The sequence below is a fragment of the Vigna unguiculata genome, chromosome 5 (genome assembly GCF_004118075.2).
Source record: "Vigna unguiculata cultivar IT97K-499-35 chromosome 5, ASM411807v1, whole genome shotgun sequence".
In the NCBI taxonomy this organism is placed as follows: domain Eukaryota; kingdom Viridiplantae; phylum Streptophyta; class Magnoliopsida; order Fabales; family Fabaceae; genus Vigna; species Vigna unguiculata.
The window spans coordinates 10,335,965-10,352,093 of NC_040283.1; the positions used below are offsets into that span (position 1 = coordinate 10,335,965).

General features: G+C 34.3%; 2 protein-coding genes across 5 annotated transcripts; both read left to right on the forward strand.

Moving 5' to 3' along the window:
- The first annotated feature begins 6,743 nt into the window (after window positions 1–6,743).
- Window positions 6,744–8,989, forward strand: LOC114184006 (lactosylceramide 4-alpha-galactosyltransferase-like). Its single transcript, XM_028071232.1, has one exon. The coding sequence runs from the start codon at window positions 6,895–6,897 to the stop codon at window positions 8,188–8,190; it is 1,296 nt and encodes a 431-aa protein (XP_027927033.1). The 5' UTR covers window positions 6,744–6,894; the 3' UTR covers window positions 8,191–8,989.
- A 2,512-nt stretch (window positions 8,990–11,501) lies between these two features.
- LOC114185019 (pentatricopeptide repeat-containing protein At4g28010-like) lies at window positions 11,502–16,129 on the forward strand. 4 transcript variants are annotated; one of them, XR_003604732.1, is made up of 3 exons: window positions 11,502–14,401; window positions 14,477–14,650; window positions 15,425–16,129. XR_003604732.1 is itself a non-coding variant. In XM_028072499.1 (2 exons), exon 1 carries the CDS (start codon window positions 11,573–11,575, stop codon window positions 13,733–13,735), a length of 2,163 nt encoding a protein of 720 aa, XP_027928300.1. In that variant the 5' UTR covers window positions 11,502–11,572; the 3' UTR covers window positions 13,736–13,771; window positions 15,425–16,129. The 4 variants fall into 4 exon arrangements, 1 of the variants encoding a protein (XP_027928300.1); XR_003604733.1 differs by having other exon boundaries at window positions 11,502–13,771; XR_003604731.1 differs by having other exon boundaries at window positions 11,502–14,650.

A 16,129-nucleotide genomic window follows, 5' to 3' on the forward strand; every position in this document is an offset into this window, starting at 1 on the left:
GGGGTGGTTTATGTGATTCTGGTAAAAATGAGAAAGATTGCATGATTTCTGTTTATAATTGAACTGCATGATTCCTTAATCAGATTAGCTTACCCTTGCTTTTTGTGTTCCTGTCTTGTGTTGTATGTTTCCTTTTGCGATGATCACCTATTCGGTGGGAGCAGATGTGGTTGCAGTGTCAAAGGCACTTCTGGAGGATGAAGAGCCATCGTGTTAGTGGTGAAGAGGAGGTTTCCAGTGGGAGCTTTAGCAGTGGTCAGTAGTACAGAGTTTATTAGTTTAGTTTAAGTGTATGAGTGATATATTTTTATAGTCATACCTTTTGTAAGACTGTATTAATATATTGGGTACACTGGATTATCTGTTTTGGAGCTATGATGAAACTCCCTATTTTTATTAGTTTTAAACTGCTGAAATTGGGATGTTACATTTATGGTATCAGAGCAGTTCGTCCTTAGGATGACCTGAGGGTTGTGGGTTTGTCATGTCTTTTTTGTGTTGGAGTTCGAGTTTAGTAGAGTTTGTCTTTGAAATCGAAAGTATTAAGAATAGAAAACGTCTTGATAAAGTAATGAGGGTGCACACTCATGACTAGATCAAAGATTATTTTCCTTTCTTAATTTTACTGGTTTGAGAGAATAAGAGAGATAGAGAAAAGTTTTGGCTATCAATAGATGTTAGAGTTTTGCTTTCTATGTCCATGTTTGTTTTGTTGCACCTCTGTGGTTTGCGTTTAGTGTTTATAGTGATAGAGGAATGCAGATTCAACGTCAACTTGACCTGCTAACCTTTGTGAGGGTTGGATATAGCTTTTGAGATAACTTTTTGTCTCAAGGATATAGGTTTGTTGTATGAAGTAGATCGATGCGCGAGGAAAGTTAAGCTTTGGGTTAGTAGACTGGATAAAGAGGTTAAAATTTAGCGTCAATGTTTAGACTAAGGAAGCTTCAAGGGCAGGCTCACGAGATCAAATTTCACAAGTTTTCCAAAAGGAGTTGAGTTCAAAGGTTAGAAATATTGAAGATATCAGTGTATGCCAGCGCAACAATGTTTGGGAAAAATTAACTTGGTTCTACATCATGGCAATTCTGAGGTTCAGAGTTATCTAGATACATGCAATGTTAGGAGAAGTGTCATTAGATATCGTCGTAAGACCATATCTAGTGCTTTATTGGATTGGTGGAAGAGAAACAGTTGGTAGATCCTAGGTTACAGAAAATAATGAGATTGTTTGGCATCGAGCAAGCTAATAAAGATAAAGATCGTGAAGTGTAAAAAGACGAAAAATCCCTAGTGGGAGGTTAAGACATATCAGAGTTTGAGGATCAGTTAGGTAAGATGATGTTTCCTAAGTAGAAAGAGAAATAATATGTGGATGAGAATGAAGTGGCATAAAGGTTTCATATTAGGTTCAATAATCAGAAGGAGATGCTTGGATCTTTTTAGTAGACAGCGGGATGTTTCAAGGAAAAATAATTCATGAGTATAAGCATCGACATTGGGCTGAGGTAGAGAAATTCAAGTGTGGGAAGAAGAAGCGAACCGTTAAATTCGATCCTGTGGGAACGATAAAAGCTAGAGAAGGCAGAGTACCGTAAATAATGAAAAGAGAAGAAAAATCTCAAGTAGTTAAAATGGTGTCTACGGTAGTTGGTGTTGGAGTTGTTAATGCAAATTATCAAATTTAGAAGGTGGTGTTTGGGATATGAGTTTTGGTTTCGTTCGTGATCATAAAACCTTGGTGTCGTCAATATGGTAAATGAGTCATGGTTAACTGCAAGGAAGAGTTGGAGTTTGAGCTAGTAGTTTTTCTTCTATGGCGAACAAGTAAATGTTTCTTGGACGTGTGGTATGTTTCGAGGTGATCAAATGATTCAAATTCAAAGTTAATTTAAATTGTTTCCTTTACAAGGTTTGGGAGCATAAATCTCAAGGGTGACTTGGTTGTTTTCAAAGCTCATTCTGGTGGAATGTGGTATCATAGGAAGTAATGTTCCTTGTTTCAAGAAGGTGAGTAAATGGTTGTGCATCAATGTATGGAACAAGTTGGAAAGTGAAGACAGAGTGTTATCGGTATGAGTGTTTATCTAGTAAAGGCCGCGAAAAACATATGCAAGGGATCTTAGTGGTGAAGCAGTTTTAGTTATGTTATGAAGCAGATGTTAGAACAATCACTGACAAACGGTGGGATTCATTATGGCATTGATATATGAAACGTAACCAGTATCAATAGTTTTACATTGGATGGTTTTGCTAAAAGTGTGGAGTCAAGACAACAGGTGGATGAGTCCTTAGAAAAGCAATGGTTTAATCGCAGTGTATCATCGTTAGTAATCTAGTCTAACAAAGTTTGGAAAGAGAAGTAATTATATGTTAAGATCTACGACTGTAAGTGGTTAAGATGAGTGGAAAATGTGTTAAGGGAAAGGAAGTTCTAAGAGTGACTTTAAGTAAGGTTTTACAAGCAAGTTATTATCAAGGTTTTGCGACAAGTTTCTCAAGTGTGAAGAGAGTCGTCAAGACGTTGAAGAAAAACATGATCGACGCTTTAATGATTGATTATTCTTTGCGGTCTTTTGTGGCTAAACACATCAGAGGTGAAAAAATGGTTGTTGATCAGAGTGACACAGCGGAATAATGGTGGGATATACTTATCAATAATAGGGACCAAGTATACATTTAAACATAATAATAATAATAATAATAATAATAATAATAATAATAATAATAATTTTTATTATCATAAAAAAAAGTGACCACACATGAACGTTACTAATTTCACTAGTTTTAAATAATTACACTTTGATTATGAAGTTATTTGTTACAATTTTTTTACAACATGATATTTTGATTTGAAATATAATAAATACAAACCAATAGTTAGTTATTGCACTGTAGGGGTCTATTCCCCCGCAAAGAGTCGATCGACACTAAAAAAAAAACTTGCACAACACTGATCAGCGCTAAGGCCACGTCGATCAACGCTAAGGTCGCATCATACGTCCAACATTGTTGATTGTCTTGCAATCGAACATGTGGGTTTGAAGTCGTGGCTAGTTGATGCAACAATCACTCCGGAATGAAGTTATGTGACAACATGTCATGTCCGGTGTTGATCAATTCCACATTAAATAAAGTTTGGAGTTGACAACCGAAGGGTTCCTCCGTTCATACTACTTCAACTCTGTTGATCATATCATTCATGCGTCAACACGAAGTCGTCCGATAACTCTCGTCGAACGGTCATAACAAATATCAAGTACAAGTTTTTGTAATTAAGATAAACAAGTTAGTAATCAAGTTTAAAACCTCAATTAGGCCAACCTTAATCAAAAGTTCATGTAAAAAACTATAAATATGACTCAAAGGTAGGTTGGTAAGGACTTTTTACCTTGGATTTATTATCGCATTACTTGCTTAAACCGAACGAATACCTACTTACTTAAGCATCACAACCTAATTGACAGATACTTCTATCGCGTGAACCACCGAACGAGAGAGAGGAGACCGAACAAAGTCTTTACATAAAGATTAGAAGGATAGAGAAATGTTTAAGTATACACTCAATCCCTACATACGAAACAACTATATTATTGTAAATATTATTTTCAAATGTTACTATCAAGAATTTTTAACAATGGTTAAAATTACTTTTAACGATAATCGATACTAATGACTAATAAGTTGATACTAATAGTTAATAGTTAATAAGTTTGTTGTGTAAGTCCTAATAAATTAAAGATGAATGAATCACTTTGGGGGTCCTTATTTGAAATATGGATAATGATATTTTGGCAAATAAAATTTTAACAAAGTTTGACAAACTACTTTTGTAGGTAAAAAAGTATTATTTTATTACTTCATTTTTATTAAAAAATAAAAAATTAATCTACTTAATTCTATTTATAGAAACTTTATCAAATTTGTCAAAAACAAAAAGTTTGCAAACAAATAATTTTTCTTGAAATAGATATAACTAATGTTCAATTTAAAATTGTAATTATAATTAGGAAAAATAACGATGAATGAGTACATAATTGTCATGTAATTGAAAAAATCTTAAGGAAGTTAATGAAAAAAATTCTTTAATTATATGTTTTAACCAGCTTCTTCCTAAGATTATTTAAAAAATGTAAAGGTTTTTAAATTTAGTTTATGTACAAATTAAAAATAGTTATATATATATATATATATATATATATATATATATATATATATATATATATATATATATATATATATATATTTCTTACAACTAACTTATCGATAAATTAATTTTAATTTAATAAAAATGCATTAGCAGCTCCTTTTGACAGATAGGAGCAAAAGTGGTAGCAATTAGGGGGAGAGGATGATGAGAGTTGTAGAAATGAGAGTCGCAGAAGATTTTGCAAAGAGGTTAGGGAAAAGGTTAAAGAAGCAAAAGCAATTTTATGGTTACCATGCTCAACAAATTCTGAAGATAACAAGACTTCAGAAAAAAAAAAAGTGTTATGAATGGGAGATTCTTATGCTATAGTAACTAACACAAGGGACACCGACTCTCTCCAACGTGTGACTAACCACTATGTAGATAAGCAAAATGTACAAATTACTTACGGTCCTTTTTTTTTTACTCACTTCAATTACATCTTTGGGGGATAAAAGAATGTAAACTCAGAAGGTGTTCTGTCTCCATATTCTCAAGTCCCACATTGGGCAAAAACCACAGCAACCAACTCTTTATAAATGTTCTGACATGATGTCAGCTCGCCGAGTTGGGTAGTGCCAGCTTGTGACTCGAGCGAGGGCATTATGGTGGTGGGATGATACTGTGGCTTCTCTGGGTTGGGCTCTGATAGTAGTTAAATAAAATTATATTACAAATATGAATAATATAAAAATCATTAAATAATTTTATGATGTAATTAAAAATAAAATAAAAAGTTAAACTGAGGATGAATAAAAAGGTTAATTATAGAATTTCACTTTACAGTATTAATGAGAGAGTAAGATTATATTTGATAACATTAAATTTTATTATTTAATTACTTTAACGTACGCTAAAATTATTTATTATTTTTTCTTTCCATATAAAAAAACTTATAATGATAATTTTATAATATTTATGGACATTTTTAAATAAAATAAAATAAATTTAATGTCAAAATTAATTATGAATTTTTGTAAGATTTAATATTTATTAATTATTATTAATCAGAGAAGACCCTATTTCAAATAAAATAAGGCTTAAATATATATTTGGTCCTTATTGTTGTTGATTTTATTCAATTTGGTCCCTATTTTCGTTTTATGTTCAATTAGGTCCTCATTTTTGTTAAATTGTGGTCAATTTGGTCCTTTTCACTAACGGTGTTTAAATAGTTAACGTTTTTGAATAGTACATGCCACGTGTCAGCTCCTGGTTTTTTTGATTTTTTTTAACTTTTTTAAAATTTTTAATTTTTTTTTTTAAATTTTTTTAATTTCAAAAAAAGTGTCCACGTGTCAAGTCACAATTGTGTCACGTGTCAATGCTAGTGCCACGTGTCAATTTCTAATAGTATTATTTTTTTTGTTCAATTTAGTCTCTATATTCATTATTTTTGTTCAATTCAGTCCTTATATTCGTTATTTTTGTTTAATTTAGTCCCAAATTTTGTGAAAATAGAACCATTTAATTTTTAAAATTGACATTATTATTACTTATTTTTTAAATTTAATTATAAATTATAATATTTAATTATTAATTGAATATAATTCTTAGATTCAATTGTTAAATAGAATATAATTATTTAAATATTATTAAAATATAATTATTTAAATATTATTACAATATAATTATTAAAATTTTAAAAATATATATTAACATTTGTAAAATTTACATTTAAATTTAAAATATTTAATATTTTTATTGCATTTTAGATATTAAAATCTAAAATATTTTATATGTAAATGTTAATTTTACAAATATTAGTTTATTTTTCTAAAATATTTTTATATATCAATTTTAAAAATATTTTAGAATATAAATATTAGAAAAAAAATTAATAATTATATTTTCATAATATTTTAAATAATTATATTCTATTTAGAAATTAAATATAAGAATTTATTCAATTTATAATTAAATTTAATAATTTATAATTGAATTTAAAAAATAATAAATTTAAAGATCAATTTTAGAAAAGATATTAATATAATTTGTATAAAAGATATTAAATTTAGTGTCAGACTAAATTGAACAAAAATAACGAATATAGGGACTAAATTGAACAAAAAAATAATATTACCAAAAACTGACACGTGGCACAATTGTGACTTGACACGTGGACCATTTTTTTGAAATTAAAAAAAATTAAAAAAAATTAAAAAAACCAGGAGCTGACACGTGGCATGTACTGTTCAAAAACGTTAACTATTTAAATACCGTTAGTGAAAAGGACCAAATTGACCATAATTTGACGAAAATGAGGATCTAATTGAACATAAAACGAAAATAAGGACCAAATTGAATAAAATCAACAAAAATAGGGACCAAATGTATATTTAAGCCATAAAATAAAAAGTCATCTATAGAATGACCTAACTATCCTTCGGCCACATCCATATAAGCCCACGTTGCATTAGAAAAACTAATAAAACGTTGGTGTCAAATGGGCATTTTATTTAGAAGTGGTGTCAACGTAACGGAAATGAAAATAGTATGAATTTATGAAGAATTTTCTTTGTAATGACAGAGTCTTAGTGGTGGAAATTTGACTTAAACACTTTGAATGCTTCAAACCATGACCAAATAGAGAGGATCACAAAACTTCATCAAACAATACTCATATTTGATCTTCATTTTCAACATTCTACTTCCCTCCCGTGTTAAAGTCAAGTCTTAATCTTCAATGTCCACCATGAGAGGCTATGTTTCTTTTGCATGAGTTCTTTCCAGTTGCAATTCTCATCGCAGAAAGAGTTCCAACTTCTAACAAAATGTTTGATGACCGACTTCTCAAACGTTCTAAGATAGCTATCTTCTGTCTAATAATTTTCTCAGCAATAATTTTTATTATCCTTTGTGATGATCTTATTTACCAGGATTCTCTACACTTACAAGTGTTGCAAGCTCGACCTCACAGAAATGGAGAGGGTATAAGGTCAACTCGTGTTCTCACACACACCCCTTTACGTTCCTTGCAACAGAACGAAGGAGTCAGAAAAGAAAATCCTGGAGCATTAGTTGCTCCATTTAATTCAACCGAAGAAGAAAGAATTGGTTGGTTTAAAGGGAAGCTTCACGAGTTCAAGATTCTCCAGTCGGATGAATTGAGTAGGAAATTCCATGCTCGGATTGTGAGGTTTTTCAGCCATGAATGCGAGTCTAAATTTTTCATGACTTGGGAGTACCCTGCAGGCTCATTTGCAGAAAGAGAGTTGTTGTCGATAAAGAGTATTTTCAAGGTGCATCCCAAGGCTTGTTTGGTGATTCTATCGAGGACTTTGGACTCCATTCTTGGTTGTAGGATCCTGAAGCCACTTCTTGATGGGAGGTTCAGAGTTCAGGCAATGGCCCCAGACCTGCCATTTCTCTTCAAGGGGACTTCAGCTGAAGCATGGTTGAATGAGTTGGTGAAAGGGAAGAAGGACCCTGGTGAGATTTCTCTGTTTCAGAACCCATCTAACTTGATGAGACTTGCAGTTCTGTACAAATATGGTGGTGTGTACCTAGACATGGATTTTATAGTCTTGAAACCTTTAACTGTGTTGAGGAATTGTATTGGAGCACAAAGCATGGACTCTGGGAATAAGAACTGGACTAGACTTAACAACGCAGTCCTGATATTTGACACCAATCATCCACTTCTTCTCAGATTCATTAACGAATTTGTGTTAACTTTTAATGGGAACAAATGGGGGCATAATGGTCCCTACCTGGTTTCCAGAGTGGTTGAGAGACTGGGGGAAAGGCCAGGCTTCAACTTCACAATCTTGCCTCCTCTGGCCTTTTATCCAGCTGATTGGAAAAAGATTGGTGGTCTCTTCAGGGAGCCCAAAACTAGAGGTGAATCAAAATGGGTTCAAGCCAAACTGCTTCAGCTTAGTAGTGAGAGTTATGGGGTTCATTTATGGAACAAAGAAAGTAGGAATTTGAAGATTGAAGATGGAAGTGTCGTGGCTAGACTCATATCTGATCGGTGTAACATTTGCAAGTATCTCTAGTCATGGATAAAACTGTTTGGAGTTAACTGAGTCCCTAGGCATGAATTATTAGGTAATTAATTTTGTTTATTAATTGGGTAATGCGATTATCTGTGCTCTGTACCAAAATAATGTCAATGTTTTACCATAACCTAAAGGGCATTGACGAAAAAGAATTCTTTAATTATACGGCTTTAATTAGCTTCTTTCCAAGAATATTTTACAATTGTGTGCTTACATGCTCAACTAATTGTGAAGATCGAACAAGATTTCAGAAAAAGAAAAAGGTGTTCTCAATGGAACAGGTTCTTGTGCCATTGTAAGACAAGGGACTCCCACTTTCTCCAACAAATTACTTACAATCCTTTTCTTTTAATCACTTCAATTACCACCTACCTTGCGAGATGAAAGGATGTGATCTCAGGAAGTGTTCTGTCTCTATGTTTACAAGTCCCACATTGCCCAAAACACAAATCTACCAAGTCTTTATAAATGTTCTGACAAGGATGTCAGCTCGCCGAGTTGGGTAGCGCCAGCTTGTGATTCAAGCGAGGGCATAATGGTGGTGGGATGATACTGTGGCTTCTCTGGGTTGGGCTCTGACAGCAATATGCTGGCCTGCCCGCTCCAAGTTGAGAGCTGATCCATGGTACCTGAGCGAAAGCCTGGGTTTCTTGGGTCCTAAAGTGGAGGGCACTGCGTGAGGCTGGTTTCACAGAGCAGCGAAAACCTCCCTCTCTCGACAGTGGAGGGATCACAGGCTGCTGCAGTCCCTGCCCTGTATGTCCAGTTAGCCTAGTTTCTCAGACCACCACCGTTTTTTATTTACTTCCGGGAAGTAGCAGTTTTAATATTCCGTTCGAAGTATTTCACATTCAAAATTATTGTATAAAAGAGCATTTCACTTTGTTGCTTCCTTTGGCCTTTAGGAAGCCGAAAACTAAAGGGAATCAAAATGGATTGAAGCCAAAGTGAGAATTTGAAAGTTGAAGAAGGAAATGTCATAGCTAGACTGATATCTGATGGTTGTATCATTTGCAAGTGTCTGTAGTTTAGTAGGCTACAACTGCTTAGTGTTAACTGTGGATTTCACCCACCAAGTTTTGAGTTTCTATGGATAGATTCTCAAGTTTCGAAGGATCAATATTTCAAGACAATAGTTAACCCACTTCATCATTCCAAATTTTCAACTTTGATAAAACTCTATCTGGATAGTCTACCCCAAATTCTAATTTTAAGCCGTCTAAATCTCAAAGGGAATCTAAATCTTCCACATCTCCACAAACCAAATCTCGGCAACCTCCTAAAAGACTTTTTCCTACTCAATTTTCTGTTCCCACTGTCGAGATTTCTATTGTGGAAGCCAAGATCTCCATCCACATTACTACCCTTTGAGGCTAACTCACTTTCTCTATCAGTTCCAACAAAACGAGTGGATCCAACCTCCTTGATCAAAGCCCAAGGATCTTGGAAATCACGCTCAGAATCACTATCCCACAAAGATATTGGCTTGGTTATTGGTGACCCTGTGTAGAACTCAAAATGGTTTGCCAAACTTGTGTGCTCCATGTCAAACAATCTCCTCATGGACGTGCTTCCCCCTTTCATCAACCCCAACAAACTGCGTGATTTATGGGGTGAAGAGAAAGATGATGTGGATGCAGCTGAAGATGACAGAGAAGATGATGCTGATGACCTATACAGAGATTTTTGGTACTGTATAATATTCCTGATCTTTTCCTTCTGTTCTTCTGTGTTGATAAACCAGTGTGTATCTTCATCTATCTCCTCTGTAATTTCACAGAACATGTTGTCTACAAGAATACCAGTAGTATATTTCCAAGACACAGTTCTTTTGATTTTATACAATGGACAAATCATTTAAGATTAATTATGAAGCCGGCTAAACTCAACATTTTCTGCACAAAAAAGACAACTCATACAACAAAACAAAATTGAACATAAACTTTGATTGGACACGAATGAGTTACATGATGTATGCTTGAAGGGAGGGAGAGCAAATCCTTCCAAATGCTAACAAACGTTATGTAGGATAATTTAGATTCACTCATAACCATAATTAGGTTTATTTCATGAGGACAAATGACATAAAAAAAATAGCTAGTTGCTACCTATGTGCCAAACATGTACATGCTGCATAATCTTCCAAAAACTTAAAAATACAGAAAATATACGAGGATGAGGTTAATCGGTTTTCCAATTTAACGATGACTTCTGCTCTAGCAGAGATTCATATTAGCTCACAAGATAACCTCCAACTTCTAGAGATTTGTATATCAATTCCCAAATACTATTATGATTGCATCATCTGCAGCAACATTAACTACATGGATAACTTTTTCCGTAAATACCTCCAATGCAGCATTAAATAATTATTTTTACAAATTAAAATGAACTTGGACAGAAGTTAAAGAATAATAATTAGAAAAACCAATATTATACAAAAACTAAACAGATAATAAGTATATTAGGTTTTCATCCTAGCACGACCTAATACACTTAATGCCTAAGTGGACACTTAAATCCCTTAAATTATAAATTAATTAAATCTCTTTCCACCTGCTGACAAAAAGCACTTTAACTTATACTTGTTTTTATAATTTATATCATACTCTAATTTCATCGTTCATTTACTAAAAGGTTCGAAATTCTGTTTCATTAAATAATCTCAACTTAAAATACTTCAACTTTCAATAACAAAAAAGCATATACTAATAAATATATATTTTTTTAAACTTCTTACCTCTTAAACCAGTGAGAACACATGCATTAATTAAAAATAATAAAATTATTATTATTGTTATTATAATAAAATTGAGAATAAATAATTTTTATAATGCTATTTTAAGTAACTTTTATTTATTTTGTAGATAATTTTAATTAGAAAAATAATTAAGTTTACACCAAATAAAAAAATTGTTAAATTTAAATAAATAATTACCAAAAAAGTAATAGTGATAAAATAATTATATTAGTTTTAAAATATATTTAAAAAATAAAATTAAAAAATAAATATAGATACGACAAATCTTCTTTATACACAGCTATAAATATATGTGTATATATGGTTTTTGTTACCCTAATTTATAAGATTAACTAAACTAAATAATATATATTAATAAATATAAATCTTATATAATATGCAATTATAAATGAATGTATATAATAAAAGTATTATTTTTTAAAAATAATTATCTTTGGAATCATTGTAGTAAAAAAATTTATTCTGTTTCCATCATAATTTTATTCAGTTAATCAACCGTGTTATATTAAAAACAATTGAAATAAAATCATAAACAAGGTCCCCTAAGTTCTTCAGGTTCAAATCCTTTATACCACTTTCCAAAAACCAGAACAAATTACAACTCCGTTAAACTTAACAATGATCCCCAAACTGTTCCTTAACCCTCGTCTTCTCCCAACTTCATCTTCCACCACCGTTTATGGTTTACACAAATCAGCTTCTGCTTCTGCTTCAACCTCCCACACTCCTCACTCTCTATCCGATGCCGTTTCCCTCTTTCACCGCACCATCAACGGCCCCAATTCGCCACCCTCCGAACCAGCATGCAACTCTCTCATCGACAACCTATGCAAGGCACGACAACACGATGTCGTCGTGTCGGTTTACCGCAAGATGGCTTTCGCACGCATTTCGCCCTCCTTCATTTCTCTCGCCGCGTTATCCGAAAGTTTCGTCAACACCCGTCACCCAAATTTCGCCGTTGGAGTCCTTGGCCTCATGATAAAACACGGTTTTTGGGTTGGCGTCTATAACATTAACCTCGTGTTGAAGGGTTTTTCCCAGAGTGGTCAATGCGACAAGGCAATGGATTTTTTTTCTCAAATGAAGAAAAATAGTGATCACGTGGCTCCTAATATTGTTACTTACAATACCCTGATAACTGGATTGTGTAAAGCTAAAAGATTGGTGGAAGCTAGGGCTTTGTTTGAGGAAATGAAGGTTGGGGAGAACAAACCCGATTCGGTGACATATAATGTTTTGATTGATTATTTTTGTAAGAATGGTGAAGCTTGTGAGGGGTTGATTTTGTTGGAGGAGATGGAGAGGGAGGGTTTGAAAGCTGATGCTTTTCTGTATAGTTCCCTAATCAGTTACTTTTGTGGCCAGGGTGATGTTGAGAGGGCGAGGGAACTGTTTGATGATATGTTGAGGAATAGGGTTAGTCCCTGTGTGGTTACATATAGTTCTTTGATGCATGGTCTTAGCAAGATTGGTCGGTGGCGAGAGGCGTCTGACATGTTGAAGGACATGACAGCACGAGGACTTCGGCCGGATGTTGTTACTTACTCGGTTTTGGTTGATGGGCTTTGCAAAAATGGGAGGTCGGAGGATGCAATTAAGGTGTTGGATATGATGGAGCAGAGGGGGGAGGAGCCAAATACTTTGACATACAATGCTGTTGTGAATGGACTTTGTAAGGAGCGTAGGGTGGAGGATGCATTTAGGATTGTGGAAATGATGGCGAAGAAGGGGAAGAAGCCTGATGTGGTAACTTATAATACGTTGATGAAAGGGTTGTGTGGAGCTGGGAAAGTTGATGAGGCGATGGATCTTTTGAAGGTGTTGATGAGCGACAAGTTCCATATGAAGCCGAATGTCCGCACTTTTAATTATTTAATTCAGGGACTTTGCAATAAAGGACGTCTTCCTGATGCTGTGAGGGTCCATTCTACTATGGTTGAAATGGGGTTCCTAGGTAACATAGTAACTTATACTATTCTGATTGAGGGTTATCTAAGTGTCCGCAAACTCATTAAGGCGTTGGAACTCTGGAAATGTGCAGTAGACTCTGGATTTTCTCCCAATGCAATAACTTACAAAGTTTTGATTATTGGTCTGTGCAAAATGCAGATGCTGAGTATTGCAAAAGGACTTTTTATTAAAATGAAAGATTATGGGATTAAACCTACAGTAGTTTATTACAATGCACTAATGGCTTCTTTGTGCAGGGAAGATAGTCTAGAGCAGGCTAGGAGTTTATTTCAAGAAATGAGAAATTTGAATCATGATGTTGATGTTGTCTCCTTTAATATAATAATTAATGGAGCCCTCAGAGCAGGAGATACTAAACATGCCAAGGAACTGCTATCGGAGATGCTTAACATGGATTTGATCCCTAATGTTGTAACCTTTTCTATATTAATAAATAGTTTCTCTAAACTTGGGCTGTTGGATGAAGCCATGTCCCTCTACGAGAAAATGGTCTCGTCTGGTCTTGTACCGGATGTTTGTGTATTCGTTACTTTGCTAAAGGGCTGTGGTTCAAAGGGAGATACAAAAAAATTCATTTCCTTGCTTCATCAAATGGCTGATAAGAATGTTGTTCTGAACTCAACACTAACATCTACCATCTTAGAGTGTCTTTGTCTCATGCCAAGTGATCTTGATGTAGAGAAGATTCTTCCAAAATTTTCACAGCATAGTGAACTTACATCAAAAGGAACAACGAATAAATGCGACGAGTTCTTGATGAAGCTGAATGATGTTCATCCAGAACTAAAGTTATTTGTTGCACAATAATGTGTGTTTTCAAGTGCATGATACCATGGTACTCTAGTAAGTTCTTTACATGTCTTTCATTAAATCAGTTACGTTGCATCTTTTATCTACTTTTATATCTCAGGTTAAATTGTAAAACTATAAAGATCAGTTGGTTTCATTTTAGAGTATGTGTGCGTATGCTGGGAGGGTCAGGGATCACTGTTAAATCGAATGAGCCCATCCCTTTGGCCTATCATTTATTTATGATGGGTTGATCTGGCTCCTGCATCTCCATGGGGCCCTATCATACAAGTTCCTTGGAGTCCCTTAAGTTGAACCAATAGAAGTCGCCATAGAACTAAACAGGATCATCAATTGATGATCTATTGTTCCCTCTTAGTTGTAGATGCCCATGTTTTGAATAGCCCAATGATGAATCCCCAATAAGATCGGAGTCTTCCATTCCTCCTTCCTTTAGTTTAGTTTGAACCTGTCCCAACAATGAAGACATTTCTTTTGCAAGGTGAGGTCTTCCATTCCTCCTTCCTTTAATTTAGTTTGAACCTGTCCCAGCAATGAAGACATTTCTTTTGCAAGGTGAGGCTTCGTCCTTCCCCTAGAATTCACTCCAGGCTTTGAGGATTAGGAGCTGCTAGTCCAACATTTGAGCAAGCTACTTTACCTCACCGTGAGATGAGAGGGAAGGTCGATTTGGTGACTTACATCATTGTATTTACCAAATGATGACAAATAAATGATTTAAATATTTTGATTGGACAGAGGGATTGGTAACCTGACAGTTATGGAGTTTTGAGGTCATGCGCATTTCAACCAGTTGCCATTTTATGGTAAAGATATGCAACTGTGAAGTTCTGCATCATGGTATACGATGCCGCATTTGATACTGATGCATAACCAGTCCATGAATGAGATTTGTAAAATGTCTTCTTACAGGTTTACTTCTATGACAGCTATTGTACTTGGTTTCAAACTTTCAATATCATCACTTTGTTATTGTTTTAGGATAAAATGTCAGCTTTTGAAGCAATCACAAATGTCAGAATGGGTACCCTTATGGCTATTTTTCTGCCATACAAGGATAGATACTATATTGTGTTAATTTGTTAGAAGTTTAGTCCTCACCCAAAAAATTAAAATAGCTCACTCTGCCCACCTAAGGCAGCACTAAACCCATTTTAAACAGCAAACTGGGAAAAAAAAACCTTAGTAGTTAAACCCATATTAAACCAACTAATCACTGGCAGTACTTCTATTGTCCACAATTTGGTTTCTCCATGGAATTTACTGGCATTTGTCCATCGGTTCATCTAGCTTAAGGCTAGTTTTCTGAGATGTTTTCATGGGAGATGAATCAACTTGTGCCAGAACGTTCATTAAGATTTGTTGATTTAGAACTAACTAATTGTCTTAGTTAGCTTGTCTTTCGGTTGTGTTAGCACTCCAATTTTGCTTGTTTTTCCTTTCTAAAAGTTTAGTTTTAGTTTAAATAAATATGTTTGTGTCATTAATTAATTAGTTTTTGTTGATTGTTAAAAAATAGTTTTTATTAAAATGTGCTAAAAAGGTATAGTTTAGTAGTCTTTTATTGTATTTAGTTTTGTTTCTTTAGAAGTTCCCTTTTTATAATGAATTTTGTTTTGTCAGGAAACTCTTTTTCTTTGCTGAATTGTAATTGAACCAATAACTCCAATTTTTCCTTATTTGCAGAGGGCCCTGGTCAACTCATTTGTTAGTGGCCAAAACGCACCTTTTGTTAAAAAAAAGGAGCTGCCCATTCTGATGCAGAACCACGAGAATCACAAAGAGGAGCACTCCTTTCGAGAGAAAATCTGATGCACGAACCCTTGATGCACCAGAAAAATCCTGATTCGAAGGAGACACACGCTGATTCGTGATCAAGGAAAGCAATTTATAGGCTGATGCGTGATGAGATCATGGTAGATTCAAAATGGACGGACTAGAAAAGATCAAGGCTGATCAAGGGTGCCATGAATTGGGTGCAAGGACTGTAATTTTGGTTCTAGAGCAAGAGAAATCGGGTTAGGTTTTTTCGTGTAGTTTTCTGAGATTCCTTTGGGGATTTTTAAGGGAGGAATTTAGGTTTTTCGGGAAGAGCCCTGGTTTGCGTGAGAAGAGAGAAATGTTAGGACGCTAGGATTTGACAGTTTGCTGAGGGATAGAGAATCATTTTGTAAGGGGGATTCCACTTCTCCAACGAGTACAAAGCAGCTGGCAGGAATTGGGTTTCCTCTAGTTTGTTAGGCAACTCCTTAGTTCATCCACGAGCACAAAGTGGGCGGAGCTGTGCTGAGTGGGATCCCTACACCATTTTAATTGGTAGACTTCTCTGTATCTCATGTATTCTGTTTCTGATTCACATATGAAATACAATGTTTCCATTTCAATCTGATT